Consider the following 13,466-nt stretch of genomic DNA (forward strand, 5'->3'; position numbering starts at 1 on the left):
AAATTCCAATGCATACTTGATTTTTTAAAACTAAAATCATGTTAGAAATTAGTCTTTAACTAAAGAGGGATGAACCCCAAAAACTGAAAATTTAAATCGAGGTTTTTTTATTTTTTACAGGAGTCTTTTTACCTATCCGGGAACGCACTGTATATATCTTATTGTCTTTGAGGTGACAGAAAAAAAACTTTTTTGAAAACTGTCTAATAGGTTTTGAAAAAGCTATCATAGACCTTAGATTTTGAGTAAATGATCGGAAGACATGCATACTGAAAAAATTTATTTAATGCGCATAAAGGAAAAATGCGGGAATTAAAAAAAAATGACGTTCGACTTAAAGTCGAAAATTGCTCGATATAGAGGTTCGAGTTATCGAGGTTCTACTGTAATTACCGAGACGCCTTATTATTATATTAGTGGAGAGGGGCGTCAATTGTGAAGGATAATTAAAATGATTGGATAAATTTTTGTTTCAGGGTTCCGACGCCAGCTCGGTGATATTCGCCTCGACGCCGGCGTCCAGGAAGCGGGAGTTCCCCGGCGCACTACCGCCTAGTTTACCATTGAGCAATGGCACGAGTAATTCCCCCGTTCCCGCTCCAACTCCCCCCAACCTCCCCGTACCGTCGCCGGCCCCCGCCCAGCAACCACCGTTGCACCCCCCGGCGAGCAGTACCGCCGCTCCTGGAAGCAACAATAAGCCGCCGGTGGGTGATGTTCCTGCCCCACCACCAGCTAGTGTTCCAGTCAGTGTGCCGCCGGTGACGATGCCGCAACCGGCGGCCGCCCCCATCGCCCATCATCCCGATTCGACGACCGGTGCCGCCACACATGCAATGAGAACGGATAGTCCGGCGGTGGCCACATCAGCTAATGTTCCGGTCGCACCCGGAACCGGCCAGTACCATCATCCCTCGTACCAGCCGTTGTATGCGCCCTATGCGGTACATACACCGGTACCACCACCAAGTACTTCAACGACGACGGTACCGGCGACGACGGCCACCACGGCGACGGTTAAAGCTCCCTCGCCGCGAGGGCATAGCCCTAACAGGGAACGGGAGAGTTACAGGTGAGGGATAATTGATTAGTACCAAGGTCAAGGTGAACTGGATTGTAATTGCTTGGCTTTAATCAGCTGTCATGGAATGAAGTAGCAAATGGAGGCCTTGATGAGGCTGTATTTACTCTGTAATTGCTACTTTATGAACAGCAAGGTGTTATCAAGTTTTAATAGAGATTCATTTCTTCAATTCCTGGTACTTGTCTGGAAATTGTATGTTTTGTCATGTACAATTGCGGACACGGAATTATGGACATCAAATTTATGTCAATTCAAAAAAAGGTTATTGTCATTATGATTGACATTTGAAACAAAAAAAAAATATTTTTAGCGTCGATACAATAATGCCAGTAGTACGTTTTTTATAAAATTTAATAAATTATTTTGATTTGCCTAGCTGTGAGGTTAGTTTCACATAAGGCCAGTTCTACATTTTTATATGAATCGAATGAAAAATCTGCCGCAATTGTATAACGACATATTATGTTATAAAAGGAAAATTTAATAAAAATACGTAGAAATATAAAGGATAAACGTTTCAGTGATAAACTCTGAAAGCATAACGTTTTTAGTAGAAAAAGAAAAAAAAAACGATAAAAGATTAAACAAATAAAAATTTAATATGTTTGTAAACAGAAGTTTGTGTTACTCATGCAAAAGTGCGTGAGTTGTGTTTAGAAATGTTGATCTGATAACATCAACAACTCGTAAATCATCAAGTTTAAAATTCGGGTATTTTATCAAGTTTTGTAAAGGAAACATAACAAAAAATACCAATTCAAAGAAAGAATCACCATTTTTCTACTAACAAAATTTAATAAAACACTAGTAACGGTGGTCAAATTCTACAGAATATGTCAAAAGGTGGCGTATATGTACCAATTGCAAGAACATTTGGGGAGACTAAGAAACGGGAACAAATTAAATGCACTACAAAAATAATAAATGCATAGTAAAGACAATGAATGAATGTCTAACAAAACTAATTAATTTAATATTCACACGATTACAAACAAAATGTTTCCATGCAAAATCGGAACGCTGATTAGACTGATTACCATTTGTGCACAGTTTCTACTCCTTGCTAAAATCATTCTTGCGCAGGGGCCCTTGCTAATACATATACTACCCTCCAATAATAATAAATATTCAGTAATATAAAAATAAGTACCAATAATAAATAACATTCTTGCGCAGGGGCCATACATTGTTATGCAACCAAGACTGAAAATTCTTTAAATTTTATGTTGTTTTACTAATTTTGATTAAAGTTACTGAGCGTTTATTATTTTTACTGTGCAAATTGAGTTTTTTTACTGAACAAATTACAATAAAATACTGTGCGTGCTTTACTTAGGATTTATTGTTTTTCTGTGCAAAATATTATATTATACTGATCATTTTTAATTTTTTATTGTGCAAAAATTAATTAAATATTGATCATTTAACATTTTAAACTGATTAAAATTGAATTATTTACAGATTGCTTTATACTACCACTAAGAAAGTATCAGAAATAGTGATTTAAAATAGAATTAAAAAAATATCTAGACTTACAATAAAACGTTTAAAAATTTCTTAGAGAAATTGAGAAATTGTCTCAATTGAGACTTTTCAAAATGTAGTGCTCTAACAGAGAGTTGAGGAGACTAATATACAAATATCGGCATAAATTTTTTTAGACTTGCAAAAAAATAGTATACTATTCAACGAGCACATAATGATGCCTATTATTCACGAAGGTGAAGTTTAAAAAACGAGTCGTAGACGAATTTTTTAATCCCCTGAGTGGATAATAGCCCTTACATGCGAGTAGACGACGTTTTATCTACGATCTTTTTGAATAAAACACTTTCTACTTACAAAATTTATATTAGTTATAATGACAGATCTGTGACTCATGATAAGTATGAATTATGAGTAGCATAATGAACCTATGATCGTAGATAAAAAAAAATTAATACTCAAATTTAAAAAATGTCAACCAAAACTTAAAAACATCGTGCTACTAAACAAAATCTAATAAAATATTGATTCACTTATGTTCATTACTCTTAAAAATTGTAAAATAGTTATTTTTGTAATTTGCCTCCGTTTTGATTCTCAAATAGACATATTAAAGAACGCGACGTCACTCGTTTTTTAAACTTGAATTCGTGCCTCAAGACTGGTTTTATGAAACTTGTTTTTTTTTAATATATCATTAAAGAATACAATAAAAAAAATCAAAATTTTAATGCGTTATGTGTTGTTTTTGAATTTGTCAAATGACCTTGAAGTTGGTTGTGATGATAAAAAAGTTTCTAAAGGAAAAATTTGTTTTAAAAGCGCAATTTTTGCAGTAGCAATGTCAGCAGTCTCAGTCGAGGCAGCGTGACTCCTCTGAGCTGTCCGCCCCCCACCACAGTGTCTTCTAGTCTAGCCATGAGCAAACCTTGGACGGGACCTACCCCGCAACTGAGTCCGGCGCCTCCTCGACCGACGCCGCCTCTGCATTCGTCTTTCCCACCACCGATGTTTACGGCACCTTTGCCACCGGTGTCGAGGGCAAGTCCGTTAACATCGGCGGTACAACCACCAAATCCAAATCCGTTTTCGGCGGAAAGTTTGTTCCAAACAAGTCAGTTGATTGATTTTTTTTGTGATAATTATTGTAAATTGTATGTTTTTTTTTAGATCAAGCCGATATGCTGCGGAGAGAACTCGATAATAGGTTTTTAGCGTCGCAGGATCGCAGCTTGGGAGTGGCGCCCCCACCGTACTTAAGAACTGAAATGCACCAGCATCAGCACCACCACACACACGTGCATCAACATACGACGTCGCTGTTGCCACCTCCGGGTGCCTCATCGCTATTCCCATCACCATTGGTAAGATTTAAGCAAAAAAAACTTGTATTTGTTTATTACCAGCAAATTTTTTCGAAAATTACGAGTAAATTAATTATGTTTTCGATTAGACCGTATCACCAATGGAACGCCTAGCGAGACGAACTGGCAGCAGTGTGAGTATAAATTTTACTACCAAAATGAATTTCTTGTGTGTATAATGTGACATTTGCCGGCAATTTTGCAAAAAATTTGCAGGTAAAACATATACAGTAGAACCTTGTTAAGTCGAAAAGATTAATTTCTAACATTATTTTAGTTTTGAAAAATCAAGTATGTTTTGTAAATTTTTAAAAAACTTGTAATACTGTAAAGAGCTTTTTATGTGGAAAATACGACGAAAAATTTATTAAAAAAGTTGCAGTCAGGCAAGATTTATCATTACGGATATTGATATCAAGTAATGATATTAATGAATTTTGAAATGAGATTAGTGTAAGAAAACCCCCCTAAACTCCCCAGTCTAGCACCACTACAGATCTTCCGCCTCGTAATTTAATGAATTATTATTTATTAAGTTATTATTTTTGATGTTATAATGAATTTCGTTAGTATTGAGACATTTCCGAACAACATTACAAGTTTTTAAAAGGATTGCTTTTTGAATCTCAATACAGAATTTAATTTTCAAATTTCAATATTAATTTTCAATTGTTTGGTAGCAGCCTCGTTTTCTACAAATTTTGAAAAAGAATTTGAGAAATAATACATTTTATCTAAAACAACTAATTTCTATTTATAATTTAATAAATACTTGCTGTTGCACTCAAAAATCACAAATTCACACACTTCACTTTGCGATAAACAAAAGAAAAAATTAAAATTCACTAACCTTTATGGCATCTTCTTCTGCTACCTTTTGTAGCAATTTGCCTCTGCTTCCTAAACGGACTTACTGAAAATAAAGAAACACAAAATCAGTTTAATGTGTTACTAAATCAGTTGAAAATATTAAATAAAATTTAAATGAGATTTTTCTAATAAATTAAAAGTTATTGTTGACTTACCTTTTAATCCGGATCCTTGTATCACGATTGGCTTCTCCATTCTCCCATTGGCACTCACTAATCACTCGAAATTTAAAAAACGCGAACTACTAAATGCCTATTAGGCACTCGAAAATACCCAACACGCCCCCATTTCTACACAATTAATTGCGCACTAAACCACGAAATAAATAATTTATTCGGAGATTTATTACAATTCAAGTAACTCCTACGGGAGCTTGGCTAAGACTGACTCGTTATTGTAATAATTCTCTCAAAAATGTCACAAAAACCATTTCGTAACAGTTTTGGTGTAAAAGATTTTTGTTCAAGACTGCTTAATCCCGCATTTGCAACGTCATAAAATAATTTGAATATTACACAATTTCATGTTCATCATTTTTTGCGCCCCTTACAGTCGTACGATTAATGATATGACGTCAAGATGCTAGGATCTGATCTACGGGATAGCGTCGTAATGCATCCAAACAACTTTTACCGTTTTCTAAATCAGTTGTCATATTTGCTACATAAAAGGACTTTACAGAAAAATGGTGTTTTTTTCTAATTTCCAAAGCATACTTGATTTTTTGAAACTAAAATCTTGTTAGAGATTATAGTCTTTAACTAAACAGGGCTGAACCCCAAAAATGAAAATTAATTTTACATCGACATTTTTTAAATCTTTTACAGGAGTCTTTCAGCTATCCGGGGACACACTGTATATACTTTATTTATTTGTCTTCGGGGTGACATTAAAGTTTTATTAAAAACTGTCTAATATACAGGGTGTATCAGAAATACGTGTGTTAATTTTACACACATTTCGATAAATAATACATTTTTTCCTATTTGTAATTTTTCAATAAAAACTTTCAAATTTGATTTGATAACATATCAAAACGTACACCCGCCTATGGGTATCAAATTAAAAATTCCGAAATATTTTCGTTGTGATAGAAACATTAAAAGAACTGCATTGTTGTGATTATTTATTAACACTGAACGGCTCGTTTAAACAAAATTATGGGGGAAAACAAAAACAATTTTTTATACTTTTTTATATAGAAAAGTTGTTTTATTAGGTGAGTTCTTTCACGTGTTAAAACACTTGTATTTCTGATTCACCGTGTATTTTTCCTTATTTTTTCGAAAAAGTGGGAATTAAAAAACGAATCGACTTAAAAAAATACTTTGATTTTTCTTAGTAAATGCTCGGAAATTTCGAGTTATCGAGGTTCTCCTGTACTACACATGATTTGTGATTCAATGTGATTTTTTTACTTAATTGTTGTTTTAGTTTAAGGATATCCCGAAAATGGGCGGTGTTGAGTCGCCTTTTTACCGACAAAACATCGGTATGTCGAATTATCCTGGATACACACCTGGATTAATTCATCCGGGCCTAACGGCTGGTCCTACGCCGTTTGTGCCCCCAAATCACCTGTCAACGTTTCAACCAAAGGTATTTTCGTATGCCATCATGCATAATTGTGCTTAACGACACACTTATTAACGTGAATATTAATATAACTAATGCTTTACTAACGCAAATGTTTCGATGGTATGTGTCATTGCTTGTTTTTATCACATTTGCGGGGTATTCCAAGTCGTAAAAAATAATAATTGTCGATAAAGTGTGTCGTGGAGTTGTCATCATGCTTGCGGCATGCCAATGTGCACTAACAGGGCATGCCTTGCCACCCCTAACGCTTTTCTTTGTCCACAGTCGATGCCCACAGACCCGACCAAACCAAAACCGATGGTACGTAGCTTAAATCGCGCTTTTATGCCTTTCATTATCATTTTTCATCCGTCGTTTTGTCGATTTTTCAATCAATTAATTTTCAGAAAACCGGAAAATGGAACGCGATGCACGTCAGAGTCGCCTGGGAGATCTACCACCATCAGCAGAAGAGTGGCGAGGCGAAGGGTGGCAGCGCCGCCAAATCGGAGCTTTTGAGGCCCCCGTCGCACCTTTTCTCGCCAAGTGTTCACGCCGGTCGCCCCCATGACATCCCCTTTCCGCCGTCCCTGGCCTCGCATCGGCCCCCCGGGTTCGAGCAGCCGCATCCCAGCTCTCTGTTTACGCCACCCCCAAGTCATTTAGGAAAATCGCCGTTTGCGGGAAGCACCATGTCGCCCTTCACCAGGTGAGGGTTTATTTTTTTGTGATGGTTGAAAAAATTGTGTGTGTAGGTATGGTAGTGGTTTCGGGTCGGCATCGACGACGTCTCCGTTTGGGGTTTCGCCGTTTAGTAGTACAAGGGATTTGGGATTGGGGCCGTTACATGATCCCTGGCGGGGATTGCAAAGGACCGTACCGAATTTCCCACCGAGTGTTAATGCTTTACCGCCGACTTTGCCGGGTTTACCGCCGCCAACTCCGTGGAATATTAAGCCGGATCCAATACTGGAACAACGGGAGAGGGAAGCGAGAGAACGCGAAGAGAGGGAACGGGAGAGATTGAGGAGGGAAAGAGAGGAAAGGGAGAGGAGGGAGAGAGAAGAGAAGCAAAGGCGACTTGAGCAACAGGTATTTTGACGTTACAAGTCTGGGATTCCCCCATTTCTGTATCATATAAATAAATCAAAGAAATGCCACTGAACCATGGTCTTTGACTGTATTTTATAAAAAAAGAAAATAAAAATTTGTCTATTTTCTTAGCTAAAATTAGTGAAATCCCTTTTTGTGTTTGTTTAAATTCTTACAATTTGTTCATCAATTTTATGTAAAAGTGGTATTGTGTATTTGAACTGTGAAGAAACAAAATATCAAAAAAAGTTTAAAACAAGAAAAAAAAATAGTTTGACATATACCTACTGTGATTTTAGTACTAGAAGAAAATATAATTTTTAAAAATAAAACACATATCTTGTAAATTTTGGTAGAGAGATATTTGTGGTTAAAATTGAGCCACTTGATTTTGAATCACTCCATATATTAAATTAAAAGTAAAAACAATGTCTAAATCAAAAAAGTATGTCTTTTGTCTAAATGTCAATGGCCATATTTTTTCTTAATTACACGTGTAAGTAACCAATGAACCATATTTTTTCACACTATGAAATAACGGTTCAGCAGATTTATCACTTTTGTATTTGTTACTATTGCGACTAGGTATTTCTTCCAAAAATTTAATTTTTTCAAGCTGAAATTGGTAAAATACTTTTTGTGTATGATTTTAGTGCTGTAAATATCTTATTTATTCGTCAATAATGAAATAATGAAAATTATTTGAAGTTGTTTTTCTGTAAAGTGTCAGATAACTAAAATTTTAAGCCATAAAATAAAGATACTTTAATACAATTATTTTACATAGAATAAAAAGATGTCAACTCACTTCAACACTGGGAAAAATTGGAATTAGTAAAATAAGACATAAATCTACTAAATACTTGTTATTTGCCAATTATTAAAAAAATTCGTATCTCTTGCCAAAATATTACTTTCGCCGCCATATTTTTTTTATAAATTGCACGGGAAAGTAACCACTGAACTATGTTTTTTTTTATATCAGATAATGGTTCAGCAGATTTATCACTTTCGTTACCATTGAATCTGTTTTTTCATTAAAAAAATAGAGACAAAAACACAATTTGTCTTTTTTCAAGCTGTTTTTAGTACTCATTTGTTGGCCAATGTCGCGTGAAAGAACTATTTGAAGTTATGTTTCTGTTAAATGTTAAATAAGTAAAATTTTAAGCAGAAAAATAATACTTTAAATACCATTTATTTTACATAAAATCATCAGATGGTAAAAATTACAATAAAAAATTAAAACACAAAATAAGAATAGATAGGCAGATACTGTCAATTGTCACTTCAAAAATAAATAAAATAAAACACAAATCTACTAAATACTTGTCATTTTGTTACCATTTTATTAAAAAAAGAACATTAGTCTTTTTTAAACCTGAAATTGATTAATAAATCGCGTATGTGTTTGCTTTTAATGTCAAATGTCATTTTTACTATTTATTAATGTCCCTTGAAAGTATTATTTGAACAGTTATAAATGACATAATTCAAATTTTAAGTAGAAAAAAAGTTAAAAGCATGTTACCAAGATTTGTAAATGCTTTAAATACACAATATGTTGCACAAAAACCTTGTAAAATAAAGTAAAAAAATAGTAAAAAATGTTTTTAAATAAAGAAATCGTTCAGTAGATACTGTCACTCGACTGTCACAAAAAAATGGATTAATTGGTAAAATTAAACACCAATTTTATAAACACTGTGCTTATTGTCGTTTGTATGTTAAAATTGATTAAAATTTTTATGTTTAATTTGTTGCAGCAACAGCAGGAGCGCGAGCGTCGTGAGAAAGAGCGTCGCGAGCTCGAGCGCCGCGAGATGGTGGAGCGCGAACGTGAACGTGAACGGGAGCGTGAACGTGAGCGCGAACGCCTCCTCCACCAACAGCGATTGGCCGAATCCGCCAAACAGCTCGCACCTCCCGTCATGCGTGACCGTTCGCCCCTCCGCAACGGCCAACCCGACCCCGATATCCGCGTCAAGGAGGAGCCCCGATCGAAAGAAGAAGAACTACTGGCACGCACCGACCACCGCTACCACCCATTCCTCCGCCATCCGCCGCTTCAACCGCCACGGATGCTCCCACACGGCTTATCGCATTATGCGCCGCCTCCACCGCCCCCGCCTTCCAGTCATTGGCCGCCAACGACCGACCCTTTCTACCGGTACGACTCGTTGCGGTACAATCCGCTAGTGGACGCGATGAGGGCCGAAGAAGAAAGAGCGAAGTTGTTTGGGGCTTATGGGGCGCAGTTGCGGAAAGACCCGAGTTTGATGCATTTGAGACCGCCGCCACCCCCGACGGCACAACATCACAAAATCAGTGTTACGCCCCCGACGGACTTGCACAAGAAGGAGGAGCCCCGATAGCAAATGCCGTGTGATAGTTAAGAGCACGCAGGGATGGATCATTTTCTAAAAAACGATCGTGCTTCGGTGATATTATAGTATTGTTTGTGTCTTGGTTTACTTTTAGAAAGTGGTCCATTGTTACGATTTTTTTTTATTTATTTATTTTCACAATTGTACTAATGTTTTGGAGAAATTATATCGTAGGGATCTTTCATGACCAGACCACACACCGAGTAACTCGACGATAGCGACGGGGAACAAAATTTTGACACGCAAATTCACTAATTAAGTTGGCAACAATGAATAATGTACAATTGTGAGCACTAAATTTTGGTAGTCAATGTCATTGTCTAACATGCTCTCTTGTGGATGTCAATTAGCTGTCCTGAAATCATCTCCACCATGATTATTATTTTCACTTTGTTAAAGTAAAATAAAATATTTGTCAGTTAGTGGGGTGGTGTTTTGACATATACAGGGCGTTCCGTTTTTATTGTTACAAACTTAAACAGGTAACAGAATATTCAATTTTAAGACAAAAGTTTCCTATAAACATGTATCAAAAAATGTTACAGAATAGATAAAATTACAACAGTTGGCACAGCTGATTACTTTTAAACACCTGAACGAATTTAAAGATCAGTTGTCAAAATTTTTAATCACGGGTTTCTTAACTGGTGATACAAATTTTAACTTTTAATTTTTATCCTCTTTATTGTAAACTGATTTTACTCAAAAAGTTTTATCGAAAAAACGCAAGAGACCTCTTTTTTGTGAAAAACTATGAAATTTAGAATTTTGAGGCTGAAAGTGACAAAAACCAACCGCCAAAATCGTTAGGGTACTTTTTACCCTAAACCCCCCAGTTCAGGACGCCCCTGAGTAAACTGAGTAAAAATTTCAACATTTTATCTTTGAATTCATTTGGGTGTATAAAGGTTATCAATGGTACGCAATTTTGTAATTTTATCTACGATGGTTTCTGAAATATTGGAAAAAATCTATTAAAAGATGCACCCCTTTCAGGCGATGTGGCTCCCTTATATAAAATTTTTTGATGTATGTTTATAGGAAACTTTTATCTTAAAATTGAATATTCTATCGCCTGGTTAAATTTGTAACAATAAAAATGGAACACCCCTGTATATTTTCTGAAAGAACAGCAGACAAAATTACACAGGGAAAATTCTTTTTTTTTTTTTTGACAAAAAGATAAAGTTTCAAAATGACATTACCTACCAAAATTTAATGCCCACAATTGCATATAATTTTGAGTCAAGTAGGCCATAATTCTTAGTTTGGCAACATTGTCGAATGTCGAATTTTGTAGACAATTCAGTATCACAGATAATTCAGTGTCACCAATAGATGTTTTGTTACAAACTTACGGGTAAATGACTGATTTTTATTCTCAAGTTGGCATCAATCTGAGTTTATCACATTCGAACGTTAAATTGCCATTCATTTCATCAAAGGATTAGCAGTTTTTCAGTGTTGCCAATGGAGTTGTTATCTGGTATTATGCAATGTTGTCAACTTAACTTGAAAGTCACAGGCCCCTTTGATCGGAAATTTAATTCAATACTACCAGACCAAAAAACATAAACGATGTTATTTTTCAAAAAAACTTATGAATTGGCTTCCTGTGGATAGCTCGTTGGCATTTTGGAGATTAATTTTGTTCCTCGTCGAAATCCGTCTTCCATGATCTCATTATAATAGCATAATCAAAAAATAGTAAGGGGGCTATCGTTCCTAGAAATATTTTTGCAGTGGTTTTGTATGTATAATGTGTAGGTTTTATGCATATAGACAGCCGTGAGCATCCCTAATAAAGCACCCATTTGGACAACGTTGACGCGTCAAGTTGTCCATTTGAGTGAAAAACTGCCTGAAATATTGTAAATAAATTCCAAGAGGAAGAAAGTAACAGCTTGTGGACGTAAAAGCCAAGATATCTTGTTTGTTAAACTTATTTATTTGTGTACATTTTTTTTAAGTAATTTATTTAAGACTGATGACTTTTCATCGTTTTACATATGCATAGCTCATTTATTTATACATAATTAATTTGTAATTTATTTTTCGTTCGTGTTGTTTAATGGGGGCCGGTTTTAACGACGCAATAAGAAAATTTTCATCAACTTGAGGGCGCCCCATTATGCGTGCCACTGTGTCCGGTAGCTTTCGATTTATTTAATCTGTTAATACTCAGTGCCAAAATTCGTTTTGTTTTGTACATAGAGTATCATGTGGACCAATTTTACGTTCTTTGAACCGGTACTCTGGCACGTAGTGTTCTGTTTTATCGAGGGGTGGCGTGATTTTACCCCGGATTCGTGACGAGGTAGCTTGTAATATAATTAAGTCATAATCGCGTGTAGATACCCGCCTTGTCATTTCGATATAATGTAGATAAATCACTGTGCTCTATTTAATGTTTGTTAGGAGAAAAAACAATTTTTTATGTGTACGATTCTAAAAGAATCGAGTGATGTAATATATAATAAATATTGTTTCTATGATATTAGAAACATTAGTCATAAAAAAGCTTTATTCAATTTCCCCTTTTAGTAATGAAAAAAATTACTCGACTTGTGTATATTTTTTGTTTAAATCTTATTTACAGTTTTATTCTTACAACTACTTTACTTCCTGTACCACATTTGTAGGGCATTGTACCTTTTGACCTTCTTCTGGAGCTGTAAGACTCCATACAGCAGGGCTTCCGCGGTCGGGGGACACCCCGGGACGTAAATATCAACAGGGATGATCCGGTCGCACCCCCTGAAACACCCCATCAAAACCTCTCCTTTCTAACCACTCACCCACCTAACAACCGAATACGAATAATGGTAATATCCGCCACCATTGGCACAACTGCCCATCGAAATCACCCATCTGGGTTCGGGCATTTGATCGTAGACCTTCCGCAAAGCCGGGGCCATCTTATTCGTGAGTGTCCCTGCAATTATAATAACGTCTGCTTGTCGTGGCGAGGCTCGGAAAACGACTCCGTATCGGTCCATGTCGTATCTGGGGGCCGCAATGTGCATCATTTCGACGGCGCAGCACGCCAGACCGAACGTCAAAGGCCACATGGAGCTCTTGCGGCCCCAATTGAGGAGGTCGTCGAGACGGGCGAGGGAATATTCGGCCAAGTTGCTGGTTTTCTGGAACGGGGAGTAGGGCCGGGGGGCCACTTCGGTTGACTGGTTTCGAACAGGCTGGGCGAAGGTGCCGGCAATGCGGAGATTGGGGGCGAGAGCGTCTTTAATGGGGGCCAAGGCTGAACGCAACATCTAAAAAGTTTGAGGTTAGGGTGGCTTTTTGTAACTGTGAGGCCGGAAATTTGACTCGATGGTACAACAAATGATAAATTTTGATTTTTACCTTGGATTGTTCCAGTCACAGCAGTGTTTTTGTTAAATATAGCTGTTTTACGTAACAAGGAAATTTTGACGTTTGTGGTGGTTGACAAAATGTGACAGCTGACAGGTTTTTTTTAATATTGAAAAAAATTGTACATTTATTGAATAGAAAATTAAGACACTGTAAAGGATTCTGATAAGTATCAGAAACTTATAAAATCATATTTTTTTAATAAATTAGATTTTTTTGATGTATTTTGTGTTG

The 13,466-nt window shown here is 36.2% G+C and overlaps 2 protein-coding genes across 6 annotated transcripts in view; one reads left to right on the plus strand and one right to left on the minus strand.

The window, feature by feature from the left end:
* Window positions 1-10,438, plus strand: part of LOC123003597 (autism susceptibility gene 2 protein-like) — a 43,205-nt gene extending 32,767 nt beyond the window's left edge. Inside the window, exons 6-14 of one of the 5 annotated variants that reach the window (XM_044396456.1) lie at window positions 477-1,072; window positions 3,406-3,683; window positions 3,740-3,933; window positions 4,023-4,067; window positions 6,238-6,402; window positions 6,667-6,702; window positions 6,789-7,090; window positions 7,137-7,473; window positions 9,240-10,438. In XM_044396456.1, the coding sequence (XP_044252391.1) occupies window positions 477-1,072; window positions 3,406-3,683; window positions 3,740-3,933; window positions 4,023-4,067; window positions 6,238-6,402; window positions 6,667-6,702; window positions 6,789-7,090; window positions 7,137-7,473; window positions 9,240-9,848 (2,562 nt within the window). In that variant the 3' untranslated portion in view covers window positions 9,849-10,438. The remainder of the gene's footprint in view (window positions 1-476; window positions 1,073-3,405; window positions 3,684-3,739; window positions 3,934-4,022; window positions 4,068-6,237; window positions 6,403-6,666; window positions 6,703-6,788; window positions 7,091-7,136; window positions 7,474-9,239) is intronic. The other 4 variants (XM_044396457.1, XM_044396458.1, XM_044396459.1 and 1 more) reach the window with 4 other exon arrangements.
* A 1,978-nt stretch (window positions 10,439-12,416) lies between these two features.
* Window positions 12,417-13,371, minus strand: LOC123016287 (NADH-quinone oxidoreductase subunit B 2-like). Its single transcript, XM_044416593.1, has 3 exons — window positions 13,224-13,371; window positions 12,663-13,132; window positions 12,417-12,617 (listed from the first exon to the last, which is right to left on the minus strand). Exons 2-3 carry the CDS (start codon window positions 13,130-13,132, stop codon window positions 12,479-12,481), a joined length of 609 nt encoding a protein of 202 aa, XP_044272528.1. The 5' UTR covers window positions 13,224-13,371; the 3' UTR covers window positions 12,417-12,478.
* Window positions 13,372-13,466: the final 95 nt, after the last annotated feature.

This window comes from Tribolium madens, unplaced genomic scaffold, assembly GCF_015345945.1.
Source record: "Tribolium madens isolate multiple individuals breed KSU strain unplaced genomic scaffold, Tmad_KSU_1.1 Scaffold_1;HRSCAF=32;Tcas5.2_LG8, whole genome shotgun sequence".
Classification (NCBI taxonomy): domain Eukaryota; kingdom Metazoa; phylum Arthropoda; class Insecta; order Coleoptera; family Tenebrionidae; genus Tribolium; species Tribolium madens.

Bases quoted from the DNA above. Each gene is read 5' to 3' on its own strand.
- LOC123016287 (XM_044416593.1), bottom strand. From the start codon at position 13,132: ATGTTGCGTTCAGCCTTGGCCCCCATTAAAGACGCTCTCGCCCCCAAT. The intron at 12,618-12,662 runs GTGGGTGAGTGG...GGGGTGTTTCAG, and splicing joins TATTCGTATTCGGTTGTTAG to GGGGTGCGACCGGATCATCC.